We start from the raw sequence: 20114 nt of genomic DNA on the forward strand, positions 1-20114 counted from the left end.
TGAAAGAGAAAATATTTGCTGGGTGAAGACAAGAGGGCTGAAAACTCTACGAAAGCAATCGAAGATCATAGAGGCAGGAGTATTTTTACGGCTTGCGGTGCTGCGATTCACCTTCTGTTTTCAATATCTAAGTATGATTGCCATTTGCACAACCGAGACAATTCATGTTTCTAAACCATACTTGGCACACCAACTAGTACATCACAGGCACGTTATCTACACTTCCATGTCAGGTATGACATGCTCTGTATTAAAACTGAAGGATGGCCTTTCACATTTCCCAGTCAAAACAATGCCCATCCAATCACCAATTCTGCGCTCAAAGTTTTGAATTCATTGCGTGTGAGATGAACCATCTCTCAATGTACCCTTGCCACATCCCTTCTCTTGGCTCTCATAGATGGTGGATAGGAAGTCAAGTTGCAAGTTACTCGCTGCAGAATCCCCGTCTCTGACCTGCTCTTCTGGCCAGTCTTTATAAGGCTGGTCCAGTTCAGTTACTGATCAGCGACAACACCCAGGATTGTTGATTGTGGGGAAGTCAGGGGCGGCATTGCTGTTGAACACCAATGAGAGATGGTTGGCTTTTGTCATTTTGGATATGATCATTGTCTGGCACTTGTGTGGCAAGCATGTTGCCCAAGTGTTGCTGTGTGTGGGCAGTAACTTGACTATTTGAGCAGCGATGTTGCACAATTAGCTTTGAGCATCCCTTCCTCCTGATCTTATGATAGTAAAGAGGTCATTGATTGAGTAGTTGAAGATGGTTGTGCCTAGGACAATACTGTGAGAAAATTCCAGCAGTATCCCAGAGTTCTGACAATTGGCCCGATTTTGTGCCAGGTATGACTCCAACCAATGGAGAAGTTTCCCCCTCTGATTCCCAGTGACTTCAATGTTGCTCAGGTTCTGGGATACTCCACTCAGTCCAATGTTAATGTCAAGGGCAGTCACTCTTAGCTCACCTACGCAGTTATGCATTTTGGTCCATACCACTAACCCTCATTATCTACCGGGAATTGGGGCAGGGATCTCCTGTGCATAATATAAACCGCAGGTGGTGGTCTAATGAGAATCCCCGATCTATCCTGGTGATCCATTTGGCCCTGTTAATGGCGAGGAAAAAAAGGGATTGTGCCTGGGTCCAACCTCAAGTATATGGATCTGTGTGTGATGAGGATCGTACACTTGGAACGACGGTGTAGTGAAGTGGAGTGGCCCAGGCCAAACACAAACTGAGTATCAGTGAGAGGCTGTTCTGAGTCAGTGCCCCTTGATAGCACTATCAACACTACCCTCCGTGACTTAGCTGATGATTGAGAGTAAACAGACGAATGGTAATTGACCCCATTTTCTAAGGGCAAAACGGGCGTGGGAATATTCCATTTTGTCAGGCAGGTGCCAAAGCTACAAGGGCTTGGCTTGGAGGGGCACAAGACTGTGCAATTTAATGTGCAATCAACTATTTCTCAATATCACCATCAGCTGGAAAGGTGCATTTGTGCTGGAACCGACCTCATTCAACACTTCTGGCTGTGAGAATGCTCACAGATTCTGCAGCCTTAGCTTTTGTACTTAGGCTATGATTGAGGGTGGGGGCGCTTGTTGGACCTCTTCCTCCCATGAAATCAGATGTGTTAGTTATGGGGTTCCTCAGCAGTCTATAACATGTTGTTTCCACTGCTTGGTGTGCATTTAGTCCAATATAGTCGCTTCACTCAACTGGCACCTCATTTTTAAGAACTAATTGGCTCCATTAAAATGATGGCAATGACAGTATATGGGATATGCCAAGCTTCAAGGTCACAGATTGGTGTGGCCCACTGCACATCTTGAATGCACAACTGCTGGCTCTATTCTGCCTGTATTCCATTTGCACATCGATAGTGTCACATGACGGTAGCCTAAGTGTAGGGGTGAGACTGTCGCCACATGGACTTGCAGCAGTGGTCACTCTGACCAATGATCTAAACGCACATAGAAGCTGCCCCAGGGTGAAATCAAGAAAGTTGTATCATTCATATTGGCTCCTACACCACCTACTGTAGAAGTAGCATAAGCAGCTTTGACCTTTAGGACTCAGACAGTTCAGTCAGGGGGCGGAGCTATCGAGTTACGATTGCTGACAGACAATGAGCTCTCTGCCCAGAGAACATACCCTTGCTCCTTTCGGTACTTTTTCCAATTTGTGTTCAAGGTGGAGAAGTACCCATTCCTTAGCTGACAAAGGATGCTGGGCAATATTTAGGCGGAGGTTTCCTTGATTATGTTGATTCTAAGCTATAAGGCTTGATGGGATCTGATGTGTTAGTGTTGATGATTCCCATGTGCTGACTGCATACTGCCACCTCTGGGACTGGCCTGGTCACACAATGTCTCTACGGTACAGGTTAGAAGGTACAACTCATTTGTGGACAGTTTTAATTGTGGCATAGGACCCCAGATGTCAGCCAGGAGGAGTTTGCAGAATCAAATGTAAGTGGCATGTCATTGACATTTCTAGCACCCTGGCTGACCATGGGGGGGGGGGGGGTTCATCGAGTTTTATTAGTTCAACATTTTGGAGGGGGGGGGGGGGGGAGGTGCATGATACAGCTGATGACATGCTAGGCCATTTCAGAGAGCACTTCAGAGTCAACCCTATTGCTCTGAGTCTGGAGTTCCACGCAGGTCAAACTGGATAAGGACCGAAAGCAGATTTCCTTCCCTGAAAAGCTAAGACAATCCACTGTTTCATCCTCACTATTACAGCGACTTTGCTTTCATGGCAGTGGAGATCAGTGGGAACAACAGGAGACCATTCAGCCCCTCAAGTCAATTCTGCTATTCAGATTAAAATAGTTTGCAGCCGAACTGAATTTCCTTGCTTTGCATATCCCTCACCTCCTTACAATCTGTGATGTCACCTGAAAGCCCCAGCAATCATAGCCTCTTGGGGAGGGAGTTCAGATTTTGGACACCCTGTGTGCTAACACGTGTTTCTTGATTTGGCTCCTGAATTGTCTGAATCAAATTTTACTGTAGTGCTCCCTTGAGGTGAACTCCCCCCTTGACGGAATTAATTTCCCTGGACCAACTTCAACAAGTGGGACCAGTTCAGTGAGCTCACATGAAACAACAGGGGTTGGATTCTTTTTCAGTGATTGTTCTCCCTAAAAAGGGAAGTTATAGCAAGGTCACGCAAGCAACTTGCCATTCAATCAGCGCAGCTTCCCTCACGGACGGAACCCGAGAGAAACCTCTACCTTGCCAATGCCACCCTCAAAAATCAAGGAACTACTCTCCCCTCCTGCTTGGTTTTTCTCTGCTTTTGTCCCGGTCTCTGATTCTCCCGTCTCCCGTCTAGTGTTCACTTTTCTACTCCATGGCCCGAGTTATGGGAGGACGTTCCTTCTTAATAGCATCCACTGTGGCCTTTTCCTCAACCTGACCTAGCGACCCAGAAGCTGCAAACCTGTGAAACGATTGACTCTAATCGTTCGCTAAGTGTTGAATGACTAGATATTACTTCCTGTGCCAGTTTTTCTTTTTAAAGAAGTTGGTGCATTGTTACAGCTGCATTAGATGTACGAAGTCAGAGGCAGAGAGCAGTTTTAGTTCAAGTGATGAAATTGGGATGCCAGGGATTGACATACAAAACACTGATTTATATGTACATTTACGGGATAAGGGAGTCACTGCAGAACGTAGCGTTCAGGTTTTTCTACAAAGTGGGAGGAAACAAGATTTTGCAATTAAAAAAGCCACAACCCCAACACAGACCATTCACAGTTTCAAAGCTCACTACGTTCAATGGGTCCAGGGCTAAGGACTCTGACCAGCCGGCTAGCTCTTCAATGGGGCAGTACCAAGAGGCAGGCGACAGGGTACAGGGCAGATGCTCACCTGTATTCACCAAAGGCTCCGTCGTCTTCTTTCATGGGCTGGATCTCAGGATCTGCGTGAGCATCCTCTTTCTCCTTGACTGTAATCATCAACAATTATATATAAAAAAAAAGCACGCATTAAAGTCGTGCGTTGCTTTGCATTCGGAGATAAACCCTTTCCTGAGGAAGATGTGGAACTGATCGGAGTGAAGTGAAGGTTGGTGGGTACACTGGGGTGCAATGAGGGAGGAGTGGGGTGGGTCTGACTGGAGTGAAATGGAAGGTGGATGGAATGGAGGGAGAAGTGGAGAAGAAAGGAGTGACAGAACAGAGTATGTCAGCTTTATTGGACTCGACACTGACCTGGGTTGTCAATGTGTAAAGGCAGGCAGTTTAGCCCTAAGTGTCATTGGCTTCAATTTTGGTGGTAACTTTAAATCAAAACATTCTCAATCTCATTAAAACCTACTGCGTTGTTATCTTCCCCCCCCTCCCAAATCCAACAGGCCCAAATTCCTAGATCAGTCAAAATGAGTGTTTAAGCACAGTAAGGAGGGTAACTGCTCTTATAATGTAGGGTGTCAGCTTACAAACAATAATAGATAGATTCACTGCCACCAATCCTTCTATTAGATATTCGCCAAGCTAACTAAACCACGAAGGCAGGGATACAATACTTTGGGCAGAGGATAGGCTCAATCCTGATTCAACAAGAAAGTATTTTAATTAATCCTCAGCCAGTTTTATGACCTCAGATAAAGGATAGTCTCTTGTGAAAGATCAGCTTCAACTTGAGGACAAATTGACCTGACAGCGTCTCACAGAATTGAACCTGCTTCCTCATGATGCCTAATACAAATCTACTGAGCAGACAGAACATTGGTTAGCAATTCACAGGGATGGTCCTGTGTGAACGTTTCTAAATTAACCTGTACAGAGATGTTACTACACACCTTTGGAGTGGGTGGGGCTTGAAACCAGGCCTCCTGCTCTATAGGTAGGGACACTACCACTGTGCCACAAGTGCCCAAAGTCCTTCACATCGTGATGGGCAAGCCTTATCTTGTGATGTTACAGGTAATAACCATCTTGTACAACACTGCTAAACTGTGGAAAATTATATCCTGATTCTCTGGGTCCCCACTTCTTGTGAGATCTGTATCCAACACAGGAAGTGAGGAAGGGAAAGGATTCAATTCGTGCCTGAAAAGGAGATTCCAATCCTTTGCAAATTTATACACACAACAAACACAGAAATTGCTGGAAAAACTCAGCAGTTCCAGCAGCATCTATGGAGAGAAAGCAGAATTAATGATCCGGGTCCAGTCACCCTTCCTCAGAACTGATGGTAGCTGGGAAACGGTTGCTATTTATGCAGAAGAGTTGGTGCAAGGAATGGAAATGAACAATAGGTGGAGATAGAGCCCAAGGAAACAGAAAAACAGTTGGGTAGACAAAGACTTCAGTTCTGATGAACGGTCACTGGACCTGAAACGTTAACTCCTCTTTCTCTCCACAGATGCTGGCTGACTTGCTGAGTTCTTTCCCAGCAATTTCTGTTCTTGTTTCTGATTTTTAGTATCCGCAGTCCCTGTGTGAACTAAACTTGCCTGACAACTAAAGAGAAAGTAGTGTCATTCTCAGTTATATCATGAAGGTGGATCATCAAAAGTAATTCCTTTTTCTAATGGCATAACCCTTTCCGGTCTCTTTGGTATTGACTTGTAACATACACTTTCTTTGTTGCTCTTGGTGGTGCATCTGTTCAACTTGTTCATTGTGACCCTGAACCTGTGTCCTCTTGTCTGCTGGCCTGACATCCACATGATCATTATTCCAGTTTCACATCCCAGGAAAGATCTGAACGCACCAGCCCGAGGGCTCCTTTAGGTGCAGCTTTGTAGAGTTGAAGAACAAAATCCTGTCAGCTCTTTCCTCAGGAAACATCTGTTTAAAATTATGCCAAATTGGTCTACTCTGCACTGCCAGGATAGGTCCCTAGCACAAACATGAATCGAAACTTCTTCACAATCTCTGAACACTGGGCTAGTGAAAGATTCACTCACCTGGATATTTGCCGCCTTTATTCCTTTTGATGAAGCAGACAATCAAGAGGATCAGGATCAAGAGGGCGATGGCACACATTAATCCAATGAACCAACCCTGGGTAGCAATGTCTACCTGTCGGCTTGCCATGGCTGAGGGGCCGATTATTTGAAAGGAAGAGAGGGAGAAAACATTGATTAAGATGCGAAACAAGTGAGGGTAAGGGAAGGTGGTGACCCGAGGAATTTTCTGTGTGGAATTCCGAATGCATTGCATGTTGGAAATAGGTTATCTTATCCAAACACATAATAATTAAAGCGGAAAATAATTTTTGTGCACACAATGTGAATCTGACTCACGGGCAATACTTTAACAAAACTTAAATAACACCCAAATGCTTGATGTAATTCCATAGCCTTTAACTGTACCATTTCCAAGCAAGTCAGTGCAGTAGAAGCAAAGTTTTTAATATCAATCATGAAATGTTGATGGCTTTAAGTGACAGTATAAAACATTTTGATCTCAGTTCAGCTGTTGTACATCATTCCTGATGTTTTGTCCATAAATTTCACTGAAAATAGGAAGTGATGTACAGTAACCATCTCAACTAATACTTCCCACTGTCACTCAAAGCCAACACTGCTCTTTCCAAAAGTAATAGCTGCTGAACAAATTGCACTCCGCCCCACCCACCAGATTTCTCTCCAACTTTCTTGGAGATACTGACTGTTGCCTGAGCAAAGCCTAAAAGGGTCTTGAACCTTCTCCTCTAGTCTGCTGTCCTGACATATCCATGGTCATTGTTCCAGTTTTACTTCCTTTCTCCTTTGCAATATCCGAAACACCTACACCGTGTGGGCCAATACATATTCAGCAATGGATGCAATGGTTCCAATGGAGCTCCAAAACACCTACACACATTTTCCAGAAGGGAACACTGGGGAGGAGGCATCTGTCTTTGTTTTCCCAGTAAACCGGTAACCTTCAGATTTCGAATCATGGAATCCCTACAGTGCTGATAAGGCCATTCAGCCCATTAAGTCTGCACCAATCCTCTGAACAGCATCCAACACCCTCGCAGCCCTACATCTTCCATGACCAATTCACCTGGCCTACACATCCCTGAAGACAATGTGCAATTCAGCAAGGCCAATCCACCTAACCTGCACATCTTTGGACTGTGGGAGCAAACCCACGCAGACAGAAGAATGTGCAAACTCCACACTGATAGTCACCGGAGGCTGGAATTGAACCCAGGTTCGTGGTACTGAGAGGCAGCGGTGCTAACCACTGTGCCATTGTGCTATCCATATATCTATACTACACCAATATCCCAACACACTACTGCATCGTCCAGAAGATAAAATGTCATGCAATTTAAGAAGAACATAATGCAGTCACACATCAACTCACAAGAGAGGTTCCTGCTATATTTCTGACATGTTTAACTAGCCAACAGAAACAACTGATATACAGAGAGTGTAGTGAATCTAGCAATGACATAATATAGCTTCACAGTTCCTGGCAGGAGTCAGGGACAAATAACTTGGACTTTGGCTGCCACAAATTATTATATTTCAACATGCCCTGTCTATCCCATAACACAGGAAAAGATCTGCAACATGAAGGAATTGTCTTATTAATTAAATCACATTCACACTTAAGAAAAAACAAATGAACCATCAACTAAATAATCTCTGGGATGCATATTGTTAACATTTACCTTGTACTTTTGTGAAAGGGGCACAATATTATGAAAGTTCTGAGAAAATAAAGTTTAACTTGGGAAGCTCGACCTTGGAAAATGAGGGTTCATAGAGAAGTAGCTAGCAAACAAAAAAGATTTTGCACTTGACATCACTCAGAACATATTAAAGCATTCCAAACACAAATACTTCGAAGAGCACTCAGATAAAAGCAAAATACTGTAGATGCTGGAAATCTGTAATAAAAATGGAAAAATGTCGGAGGAACCCAGATCTGGCAGCTTCAGTAGAGTTCTGAAGAGGGGTCCCATCACACTGGGAACATGAATTTTGTTTCTCTCTTGGAAATAGAATGAACATTTCTCATCCAATATAGATCTTCTTCAGAACTCCAGAGATGCTACAAAATCTTGAGTTTCTCCAGCATTTTACGTTTTTATTATCTTGAAGAGCAAGCATCGTGATTTTTCGTGAAGATAGCATCCACTTTCAGGATTATCTGATACAATTTTGACAGAACAAAAGACTCAAATAAAACAACATAGGTGCAATTGTATAGCTACCAATACCACTCTCCTCTTCCCCAAAATAAACCAACCTATGGACTGAGATTTAATTCAGTTAGCCTCACTTTGCATTCAATGTTGCTGCTGAATATGCACAGTGGGTAGGAAAGGGGATGCAATCCAATATGGTGGAGATTTCACAGAACATTCAGTGACAGTGCAAACTCGCTTTGAAAATCAAATAACAAGGCAACATGTGGGGCACAAAGTAGCATGCAAGCATTGAAGAAAGGCAAGAAAAAGAGAGAGAGAGAGAGAGAGAGAGAATGATGATGGGCAATCAAAAGGGAGCTCAACCAGCACCAAAGCATTTCGCAACTTAGCAAAGGCCACCTCAACCTCTACTGTCAGTGGAGTTGTGTTGAGTTAAAACAACCTTACAAAGGGAGAAGCAGCAGCAGCACATCCCTCCATGGTGCACTGATTCAAAGCTGTTCCTGCTATTCATCAAAGTTGCAAGTGAGCAATAACTGCACAGCCAGAACGTTTCCAAAACATGCCCCATCAAATCCTTCACTCGCCAACACTCAAATGCCAGAAAACCATCACCAGAGCCTTGACGAGTCATACAATTGACTTAAAGTGTGTATGCCAAGCCTTGCAGTTGGACACCAACTCTTTCTCTGGCCACAGGTTATAATCACATAAACATGCACCATAAACGAATTTGTCCATGCAAGCACCCCAAGGGTGTGCATAATTATCTGATGAAAGAGGAGTTAAAATGTCCCTGCAATGCTATCAGTCACAAAAAGAAGATAGCACATGAATGAAGCTGGCCAGTGAAAGAGTTAAAGACACAGTATCCCTTTTTATTTCTCTTTGCATTGCCCTTTTCTGACTTTCCAAAGGAACTTTCCCATCCCTCAGGTCTAGCACCACCCTCAGATTATGGCTGAAAATGTGTTGCTGGTTAAAGCACAGCAGGTTAGGCAGCATCCTAGGAACAGGAAATTCGACGTTTCGGGCCAGAGCCCTTGGACCATGGTTAGACGGTGGGAATCAGATGTGTAAACTGATGATGAGGAAGATTAGAAAGCTCGATACAACTCCCACAGGGTTTGAATGGTAAAATTAGCATGCCAGGGATTGATCACGCATGGCATTGCTCACAGGAATTCTGGAGCAATGATAATGACGCTTAGCTGAACTTAACCTGGTTTAGCTGTTTAAAAGAGGAGAAAGTGAGGACTGCAGATGCTGGAGATCAGAGCTGAAAATGTGTTGCTGGAAAAGCGCAGCAGGTCAGGTAGCATCCAAGGAACAGGAGAATCATCGTTTCGGGCATAAGCCTTTCTTCAGGAAAGAAGGGTTTATGCCCGAAACGTCGATTCTCCTGTTCCTTGGATGCTACCTGACCTGCTGCGCTTTTCCAGCAACACACTTTTAGCTGTTTAAAAGACCTTTACTCAGGACCGCCATCTAGGGAAGCAACCCAAGCAGAAATAAGATGAGTTCAACTAGTGACAAAGTATTCAAGGAAGTCTCTACAGACTTTTATCTGCTTTCAAGTTGCCATTTTCACCCTTGGAAATTTGTCAAGGTTGGGAGAAAGAAAAACCTGTCAAAACCTATGAGCATCCCTTCCCTCTTTTTCATACGGTCGAGCCTTTGGAACTGCGATGACTGACCCAAAAACACAAAGAGAGGGGGAAAGCAATAATGCTTTTTTAAAAATATTACTGAAGTGATGCTCCACGTGGTTCAATAGCCACCTCTGGGCTGGTTAATGTGAACTTGGGATTTTTCATAATTACTATAGTTTAGGAGCTCTGCCAACACAGCCTGGCACAGAGTGTCCAGCTTAGTCTACCGCTGAGTGCCCAGTGGTAATAGATTAGACTGGATTTCATTTGATAGCTGTGAACCCCAACTGGAGCAGGTGATATAGAAAAGGAACAAAAACACAAGTTGCTGGAAAAGCTCAGCAGGTCTGGCAGCGTCTGTGAAGAGAAATCAGCGTTTCGGGTCCCTTCCTCAGATAGAAAAAGGGACACTGTCTCTTTAAAGTGCTGGATCCAACAGATCAAATAGCACTCGAATGTGTCAGGCTGCATCAACATGACACTTTTACTGGATGCCAAATTTTAAACGTCGCAATGGTAGGGCTGTCAGGCCGACCTGCAGATTTATTCAAAATACTGCCATTCACTCCAGAGTGGAAGCTCTTGTGTAAAACTGTCATGTTGGTTCAGCGAGGGATGAATGAAGTATTGATGAAATATAATATTGAGCACCAGGCCCAGTACAGATCCTGTTGAGTTATGCCTTTGGTGCGGGAGAGAATGTACCTGACAAGACCCTCAATACCAAGAAGTGTCAGGACCATACTGAGCCATCAAAGCCACCAAATGAATCCTAAGACTGGATAAATACAAAAACAACAGGTTGTTTCCTCTTCCTACTGCAAGACGACAAACACTGGGTTGAGGAGACCCACTTCATAGCTGTCAAAGCTAACCATTCTTTATTTCTGATGAGTAAAGCTACATAGTTGGTTGTTGCTACAAAATGTGCTCTCTGATGAAGCAACTAGAGTTAGGCACGGTTAGCAGCAGCCAGTTGTCCCAGCAGGCTGCATTCACTTGACTTAACAAATACATGCCCTCTGCACACAGACATGCAATAGTCCTTCAGCATGGCATTTCCAATGTTGACTACTGAAGTAGGCTATTCAGCCCACAAGCCTCTTCTGTCACTCAAACAGGTAGTGTCTGATGTCTATCAGTACTCCACAGACCTACCTTCATTCCCTATCCTTGAATATCATCACATCCTTCAAAAACAAAATCCCATCAACTTCAGTTTTGAAAATTTCAACTGATCCCCTGACACCCACATCCTTTTCTTTTTGGGGTGATGAGAATAGTCTCAGATTTCCACTCCCCCTGACAAGCCCTTTAAGAACTGAGCTCTTATATTTCCTGATTTTGCCTCTGGGGGAGAAATCGGCCTCACCAGCGGAATTTGTGAAGTCTCCGTCTTCAATGATGGACAGTTAAACAACGGGCACTGACAGGGAAAATGATTCAAGAGGCTTTGACAAGGTCAATATTGAGACAATCCTCAACTTGCTCCGAAGGGTAACGTCGCCGATTCACTGAAGTTAGAACAGTGTTCAAGCTCTGACAGTGTTGGCACAAGCTACGGAGAGACCCTGCTCAGGGATTCATACAGTCAGCCCCACGGCCCACCCACAACCCGCCCGGGTCAGTCGCTCAGGAGGGAGGGAGGCCCAAGCCGGCTGCTCTTCCACTCGCTGCCTCACCTGGTGGACGGGTTTCAAACCGCTCATCCTTACTCCGCAACTGGCCTGCTTGGTTCTCGGCAATAACCCGCACTCTGTAAACTGTTGCTGGCAACAAGCCCTTTAGCACAAAGGAGTTCTGCGAGGCATTGATTTGCATTTTGTCCAGAGGCTCTTTACCTGAAAAGCGTATGGAGACAAAGAACTGACATAATCGTGGCCAGACCGTAATTATTGTTACATTGACATCTCTCGTTTGCTGCAGCAATGCTGAATGTGTGTGCGTATATGTGTGTGTGTGTGAGAGAGGGGGGGAGGGAGGTGCCAGAGGATGTGTGGAATATGGATGTGCAGGATGTGGATGTGCGCACGCATTTGGGGGGGGTGGCAGTGCGCGTATGGGGTTGCGTACTCATGGGTGTGCATGCTTGGGTGGGGTGTGCGCATGTGGGGGATGTGTGTGGGGGTGTGTATGTGCTTAAGGGAGGCGTGTGCTTGGGTGGGGTGTGCATGTTTGGGGTGTGTACTCTTGGGTGTGTGTGTGGGGGGGGGATGTGTGTGGAGGGGGTGTGCGCTTGTATGTGGGGTGGGGGGTATAGGGTATCTGTGCGTGGAGGGTGTGTGTGCGTGCATTTGTGAAGATGCATTCAGAATGAATGGACCCTTGGAGTACTGAAATACAAGTTCGAAAGTCCATTATTCAAGCAAGCGGCTAAATTGTTGAGAATTCATTCACCCACACCCCTGTTGCCACCTCCGTAAACTCAATTCAATTTGGATCACCCATCAGTTTGGCCATTCTCAAAAGGTTGGTGCGCCAATCATTATGCTACATTTTTACATTGCCCAGTTTCTTTACTTTCTAGTTTTCCACCTCTGGGACTGATGACTCTCACTGACCGCAGGAAGGCAGCTCTTACTCACACAAGAGTGGCTGCTCAACTATGGGCAGCATCGTTGCCAGGCTCAAACTTACACTAGGCAGTGGGATGATCAGGAAGCAATGAGTGGCTGGTGGGCAACCCAATGGACCGAAGGGCTTGGTTTCCATCGCTGTGACTCAAAACTCTCACTGGTGGGCCAGCTGAGATGAGTCAAAGCAGCATTGTCAGGGATATCAATGTCGAGGTCTGACTTGATTCCTTTACCCAGTGTTATTGGGAGCGCTTCCAAAAGAGGTGTTCCCAGTTCAAACAGATAGCAGGTTAGCTCCGAGATGTGAGATTGGAAGATTATCCAGAGCAGGTTACTTCTTACTTGTACATGTAGTACTCAAAGGGAGAAGTGAAACAGTGAAAATACAGGCGCAACTAATTCCTGCTCAGAAAACCACTCCTTTCTGTGAAAAAAAGAGGCATGAATCGATTGGGAGCTCAGATTTTACTGACTGTACTTTGTTGAACTTCTCAAATAGGGAATACTCAAAATTATTGAAGAAACCTCTAATTTGCTCCAGTGCAGAAAGGGGGATTTTATAAGGAACACTCAGACCTGCTTAATATAGGAATTTTTTTTCTGTACATGGAAAGCTCCATGTCTAAGCATTTAGGATTCAAGTATTGGTGGCTATTTCAGGTCCTACTCAAAGATCAACATCTATCTCCTCCCACGTCCAAGTGACTGTTCTCCTCAATGTGGGTCTCTCTCTCTCTCTCTCTCTGAGAATGTTTCATTTCCCTGTCTCTGGTCCTCCCTAATCACATGGCATTCCATGTACAGCTTTGACAGAAAATTGTGCACGATCCACAAACGTGTAAAAATCTCAAAGGGAATAAATCACAGGATGTGACATCGTTTCAAGTCAAAGTCTTTGGAGGTAATAACAACACTGAAGAAAAGCTGATCCATAATCCTCCCCTCCCCTCTTTGTATAATTCAATCCATCCAGTTGTGGTATTCTCTCTCAATTCCTGTAATCTTGGGGGAGGGAGAGGGTGTGGGGATTATTCATGGGCAAATGGTATTTAGCTCCAAATCAAAAATGGCAATTGCGAACCAACTACCTTTACGATTTTCACTTTGTCCTATCCTGTATGTTAATAAACTGCAAGACTGAATAGAAGCTTGCGTCAGAAGTTAACAATGGAAAAACAAGGCCTGACATTTTCTATTTTTAACCCAATCGCAAAGTGTCAGAGGATGGTCTTCTTCTGGAACTGCACAGTAAAGTCATAGGGCTGTCCTATGGAAACAGTCCCTTCAGTCCAACACGTCCATGCTGACCAGATACCCTAAATCAATCTAGTCCCATTTGTCAGCATTTGGCCCATATCCTTCCAAACCCTTCTTATTCACGTACTCATTTTAATTGCCCTTCAGACTGATGAGAAGAGTGAGCTAGGATTGCTGCACTGGATTCGGAAATGACTGCTTCCTGTTAACTACTTGAGAGATCCATTGTGGGAGTTGCCAGCTTTGCTTGCATCAGGTCATAATTTGTTTTGAATCAGTCTGTACCGTCCCGTCTCACTTTATCCTAAAGTAGCGTTCCAAATCTGTGTGCTGTTAAATGTCATATTGGGGCTTACAATATGATGGGGGCAAACAAAGTTATTAATGGACAGTATTTGGGCCCAAACTAACAATGGGAAATTGATTCATAATTTCCAGTTGTAAAACTGAATAGCAGGAGTAAATAGGAGAGTGTAACTTGGATGGAAGAAATGTGTTTCTTGGTCTAAAAAGGAGCATTTGCTTAACAGGAATTTATGACGTGCACAGCTCAGTAGCAGGAATGAACAGAATGGGTCAAGATGAATGATGTTTTACATTCTAGTTAACAGAGACAGATCGCTTTACTGATGTTCAGCACACGGTCACTGAACAGACGAAGCAGCTAGCACGCTAACAACACTGAGTAGTTGTGTCATCTCAAACAGCCAAAGTGCCAGTAAAGTGCTTGCAAATCCAGAATAATAAAGCTCCAAAGGCCCCAGCGTGCTGCTCAGATTTAGATCAATTCCAATGTCGCAGTGACTGGATGGGCCATCAGTTACTGAAATACATTGAATTTTAACGACGTTACAAAAATAGTTCAAAGTGCCTGTCGGCTGTGTAACAGCATATTGCATGGAGCGTGTTGCTATCTTGCTCTGTGCTCTCCAGCATTGGGATCGCACAATGTCTAGCCATTGTTGATAACAAAAGAGAAAATACTGGGAATACCCAGCAATTCTGGCAGCATGTGGGGAAAGAGAAACTGAGCTCACATTTTGGGTCAACTTGGCTCCTTCGCTATTGACATTGCTGTGATATCGTCTGCAGCCTATTGTCAAGGTGGATAACCAGACCAGATGAATGCCAGGTTCTGATTAAACTGAAGCAGCTGAAAATAGGCTTAGACCCCCTAACTAGAAGCTACTCTATATCTGCTGGTGTCTCACGCTATATATAGGAATGCCGCAAAATGTAATGCACAGAGCAGGCAAAGTGCACAGGAGCACACCAGTCATAAACACTCAAGAGGAGGGCAGTTGTGAGCAATAACAATAGAGGGAAAATGGAACGATGCAGATAATGGAACTGAACTTGGTGTACAAGCTTAGAAGTAATAGGCACGGTCTAACTGGCTGAATTGACAAGTTGACTAAATGATGACCCAAGTGACAAAACTAGAATGTCAACATTGTCTGAGGTGGGTGTGAAGTGGAGAGATGGCGGAGGTAGAAGGAATGACGTCATGGAAAGATCAAATAAATCTCTTGGGCTTGTTTCCTAAGCTGTAGTGAAATGTACACCATTTCCCTGGAGGCAAGCTTATTTTGTAAATATTATTTCTTATTTGAAAGTTTAGTGCAGGCATTCCAATAATATCAAATACTCCTCACTGCCTCTGGTATGTAAAAGTTGTTATTGTATATTGTCAGAGAAAGGGCTGATTGAGTAAAGTGCTTGCATTGAACTGTTACGAGAAGTTGCCAAATGACTTAATCAAGTTTTCTCCAAAGCTACTGCTCCTCACGAACTTGTTTTTAAACACATCTTTTTTCTGAGGATTGTGTGTTTGTCAGCAATCTCTCCAATCTGAAAACTCTTGAGCAGACCACGAACAAACTTTATTTATTTATTTATTTATTGTGTCCGGGGAAGTGTTTTTTTTTCCAAAAAGGAGCTGGAGCTATCACTTGATAAAAAAATGTAAAGGAAACGTTTATATGTTTTTGGTGAGGGGGAATTAATTTGCACTTTCAGTTGCCCTGACAAAGGTGGTGATGCAGGCTGCTTCTTAAACCAATGGAGTCTGAAATATTCCAGTGAAAGACATGTCCAGTCACAGTCGAAGGGAGTTCATTGTCAGCCATCTTGGAATATGACTGAATCAACATATCGGGGGGCTGGTTAAGAATGGCAGACCTTGTGCCCCAAAAGAGGTTATGAACCACCTGAGTTTTCAAATAACAAATACTCCAATCAGTCAGATTGGCAAACTTTGTGAAGGAGCACTTATCCTTTATCCTCACTTGGATATAAGGCAATTTCTGGTGATATAAACCATTGGCAGAATAACTCATGCACCAACTCTGACTGAATAATCACATGGTTTAGAACCATGTCCTTCAACATCGCTTGGTCCCTTCGGTGACCTGTGGTACAGCAGAACTGTGTTGAAGAAATGCCTGGACAATTCACAGGTTCTGCAAAGTGCTTTCAAAACTTGGCGTTCAGTCTTTAAATTGCAAGGAGAATGCAAAGTTCTCTAGACATTTCCAAACACTGTTGCTGGTGCACCACGTGATAGTCATCACAAAAGCCATTCACACTATAACAATAGGGTCTGTGAAATGTAGCTTCTAGTTACCACCATCAGATCAATAGATGGAATATAACTGTGGTGTTGTAAATCAATACAGCATTTCTCTAACAAGTTGTGGATATCTCCACAGGTCGAAACTGCCCTGCAATCCTCAAGGTGCTATTCCCTTAATCCTGGCTGAAAGTCCTGCTGTAGCAATTGTATTTTTAGGAAGATAAAGCAAAGTCCAAGTCTGATTGGTTTGTAATGATGGGACCAGGAGCTCATGACCAGTGTTCATCAGGATAAGTAAGGAGACTGCTGGCGTTTTTTTTTACTGGCACCGAGTGACTGATTTCTGAGATGACACAACAACCAAACAAAAAATGTTACCAAGTGTTCGACAGCATACACTGGTATCTGCTGGGATAAAACACACTGAATCCAACGAATCACGCTCTTACTGTCAGCTATCTCATATTCAACATAAAAGTGCATATCCGTTCGGCCGAACTCCCAACTGATATTTGCATGGGTTGCGGCTGAGGTAATGTTCGTAATTACTGGACGAAGTACCATGACTAAGTAAGCAACAGAAGAGAGAGAGTCACATGAAAAAGTACAATCCCAGGTACATTATACATGCAAAATAATAAGAACAATGCATTGTAAGGGATTCAATTACTTCTTCTGTCGGTCACTGGCTTCAATTTCCTTAGCCTTGAAGCTATGTTGTAGAGTGATTGGTATCTGAAGACCCAATGGGTTCCCTTAAGCTTCTCTCCTCCACTATTTTAATAGATGCTTGAGCCAGCCTCAGCAGAGTTGAAACAGTGGAGGAAGGAATACCACACGAACACAATAAAACATCCTACTACAGAACTGCAAGGCTTCTGTGCACTGTCGTTTCGATCCTGAGAGAACTGAAAGCCTGCAAATTATTTGGTGCATGACAGTTGCGACACAAATTCTGAGCCTTTTACATTAACTTACAGTTGACCCTGAGTTTGTGTTCAGCTGCATACAGGACAGAATCTGCTTCTAATCACTCTCCATACTTGCATGTGTGGTCTTGTAAAGTGAGGGTAATATAATTCTGCCTCATTGTATACTGATCCCAGCTCAGGTACTGAAGATGGTGAGGCTTCCAATAATGTTTAGAAATAAGATGAACTGTGTGCCAATATTTTTGCTCCTATTTTGCACACTCTCATTCTGTGGCCTAAATGAATGCTGGGGCACTGCAAAAGAGCACAGGGAGAGCTTGGTGAGCAGAGATTCTGCTGAATTGCAGCATCGGTGTCATATTAGAATCGAGCTCTGCTTCCTCCCCAGTAGCTGGGTAGATTGACAGTGGCAGGAAATCATGGAGACAACCTCAGGCAGTCACACCTGTAGGACAGAGCGGAGACTGAGGGCTGGGGAAGTGACTGAGATCAAGAGACTCGGGGTCTGGGCTTGCTAACGGTGGCTGGAGTTAGCAGTGTTGGGTGATGGCAGGGAATGGCGTATTCAGAAAAAGGGGACCACAGTGCTGCATCAAGAGACCGGGAAGCAGTTGGTGTAAAGGTACACCCAATCCACTATGAGGGCCGCTTGAAAACCACAACCCTTCGAGAGCTGATAGATCCAGTTCCCCTTTCCCTGAGGTAGCAACATTTCAAACAGGCTCTAGATTAAGTCCCTGACAAGCCAGGGTCACACACCTCCCACACTGGTCACAGAGGTGCCAAGAAACCCATCGCTCTGAAACAAAATGCCAATGGTTGCAGCTTGGGTATGTTTGCCCAGCTTCATTAGGGTTCAACTTGGCCTCCCTGCTGCCCATCAAATGCATGGTGGTTGGATGAGAGTGTGAGCGGGGAGTGAAGGACGAGGCTGTATTGATAAGGGCGATGTTATTCTTCGTAAATCTGTTGTCACTTTTCTTTTCAGAGACGGTATCAGAGCAGTGCACTGCCAACCATTGCCTGTGCCCCATCCAAAGAACCAGGGGCTTTATGACTTCATATTAAATGCACCCATTTTCATACACCCGGTTTTAATTTATAGAGTCATGCAGCACGGAAACAGACCCTTTGGTCCAACTTTTTCACACTGACCAGACATCCTAGTCTGACCTAGTCCCACTTATTTAGCATGTCAACACCATAACCATCCTTTTACACACCCAGTCTTAGCCAATTCCGAGGGCACATTCTCTTCAACCACCTGACCCAATTCCGATTCAATCAAACTTATACCACAGAGAAAGACTCCTCTTCCCACTGTTTAGTTTATTGAACCTTATTAGCACAGCCTTCCTCCCTCATGTCTTTAACTAGCTTCCATCAAGTGTAGCTATCCCATTCACCTAAACTCCTCCATTTGCTCGTCACATCCACATTTTCATCACAATTAAGCAAAGCTGCTTCTCTTTATTCAATTTTTTAATGGCTAACCTGCTTTCACAGCTACCTCGAGACATGATAAGGAAAGGCAATTACACAGGTCAGTTCTGAAATGCACTGCCTTAAAAATTTATTGGGGCAATTTCTAAAAGGAACTGGATAAATAGTTGAAGGAATGCATTTCCAGGCCTCGAGAGAAAGGCTGAGGGGCCTCCAGGGCCACCGCAAGATAAGGTTAAGTCAGAAACTTGCTATGACTTTCTTATTGAAAAATAATTGTCACAATAAATTCAAGATCAGAAAACCCAGAACAAATCTGTCCTGCCCTTTTCCTTTGATCAAAACACACTTGGACTTTAGCTATTTCCTTTTAGCATTGTTGTTAATTTTATCCTCTGCTTCACGTAATGCTACATAATTCTGGCCGCCATTAACGCTTGGGTTACTGTCAAGAGTGAAGAGTAGTAACCGTGCCAGGATCGTGTTCCGGCCCTTGCTTGGGCTGTACTGAAAGATTTCAGCAGATATATCAACACTAACCCATCTTCTGGGAATAAATACTGAAGAGGATTCTTAATTTCCTAAGTGGAATGATAATAGTACTTTGACACACTGGATTTCCACTCTTACTCTCTCCATTTTCCACTGAATACTATGATCATGCAACTTCATCAAAGCCACTATATAATTCTGTAAGCTTCCACATGGAAGAAATTTCTACCATATCATAGCACCCCCCATCTCTAGCTATTCTAAATCCCATTTCTCTTTACTATTTTCCTTCTTTTCATTGATCCTTAAAATGTGGTGAAAATCTTGCTCTGGCAGTGTGAGCATACTCTAATTTGTCTGTGTGATAAGTCACATAGTAATCTCAAGTCTTAGCCACTTTGTTACTGTGCCACTCTCAAACAGATATAATTTGTCACCGTTTATTCCCTTTCGCTACTTCAACATCCTTAACACTCAGAGTGACGTATTTAGAAGAGCTCAAGTGTGCAAGGAGGCCTGGTGTGAAGCTTATTGAAGTATACTTATTTGGAGTTAGCACAAGGGATGGAACAGTTTGGATTAAGTGGATTAAATGGAGAGTCGCAGTGCCATGTTATGGATGGTTCATGGCGAGTTAGAGTGTGACAGAGAGAACGGTGAGGTTAGATCCCATAATTAATCCATTTGAATTAGCTTCATTCAACGCAGACACTCAAATCAAGTCTCCTCATTCTTAACATTAATCCCCACAAATAATCAATTTACAAACAACATGACATTGGTATGCTTGGTGATGCAAATAAGCATTTTTAAGTTATATTCACAATAAAAGTAATAACGTCGCATTCACAAGAGAGCCAATACCCTTCATTTTTTCATCAACAGGGATTATTAAATCTGTTTTCAAAAATGGAGATGTTGCAGATATTCCTGGAGCAGCAGAGAAAGGAAGAGAGAGAACAGGTGAGACAGAAGGAAGGTGCAGTCAAACGCAGTTAACATCATCATTTGGAAATTAAAAGAGAGAAAGATAGTAGATAGGAGACACGTGGAACATGACGTTTTGCAT

At 43.7% G+C, this 20114-nt stretch overlaps 1 protein-coding gene across 5 annotated transcripts in view; it reads right to left on the bottom strand.

Annotated features, from left to right (window-relative positions):
- Positions 1-20114, bottom strand: part of nrcama (neuronal cell adhesion molecule a) — a 405372-nt gene that overhangs the window by 17429 nt on the left and 367829 nt on the right. For 3 of the 5 annotated variants that reach the window (XM_060839991.1, XM_060839989.1, XM_060839990.1), the window contains 3 exons: positions 11453-11611; positions 5933-6064; positions 3886-3964 (listed from right to left, as the gene is read on the bottom strand). In XM_060839991.1, coding sequence (XP_060695974.1) covers positions 3886-3964; positions 5933-6064; positions 11453-11611 — 370 coding nt within the window. Of the gene's footprint in view, positions 1-3885; positions 3965-5932; positions 6065-11452; positions 11612-16627; positions 16745-20114 lie in introns of all 5 variants that reach the window. The other 2 variants (XM_060839993.1, XM_060839992.1) reach the window with 2 other exon arrangements.

This window comes from Hemiscyllium ocellatum, chromosome 19 (genome assembly GCF_020745735.1).
Source record: "Hemiscyllium ocellatum isolate sHemOce1 chromosome 19, sHemOce1.pat.X.cur, whole genome shotgun sequence".
NCBI lineage: Eukaryota > Metazoa > Chordata > Chondrichthyes > Orectolobiformes > Hemiscylliidae > Hemiscyllium > Hemiscyllium ocellatum.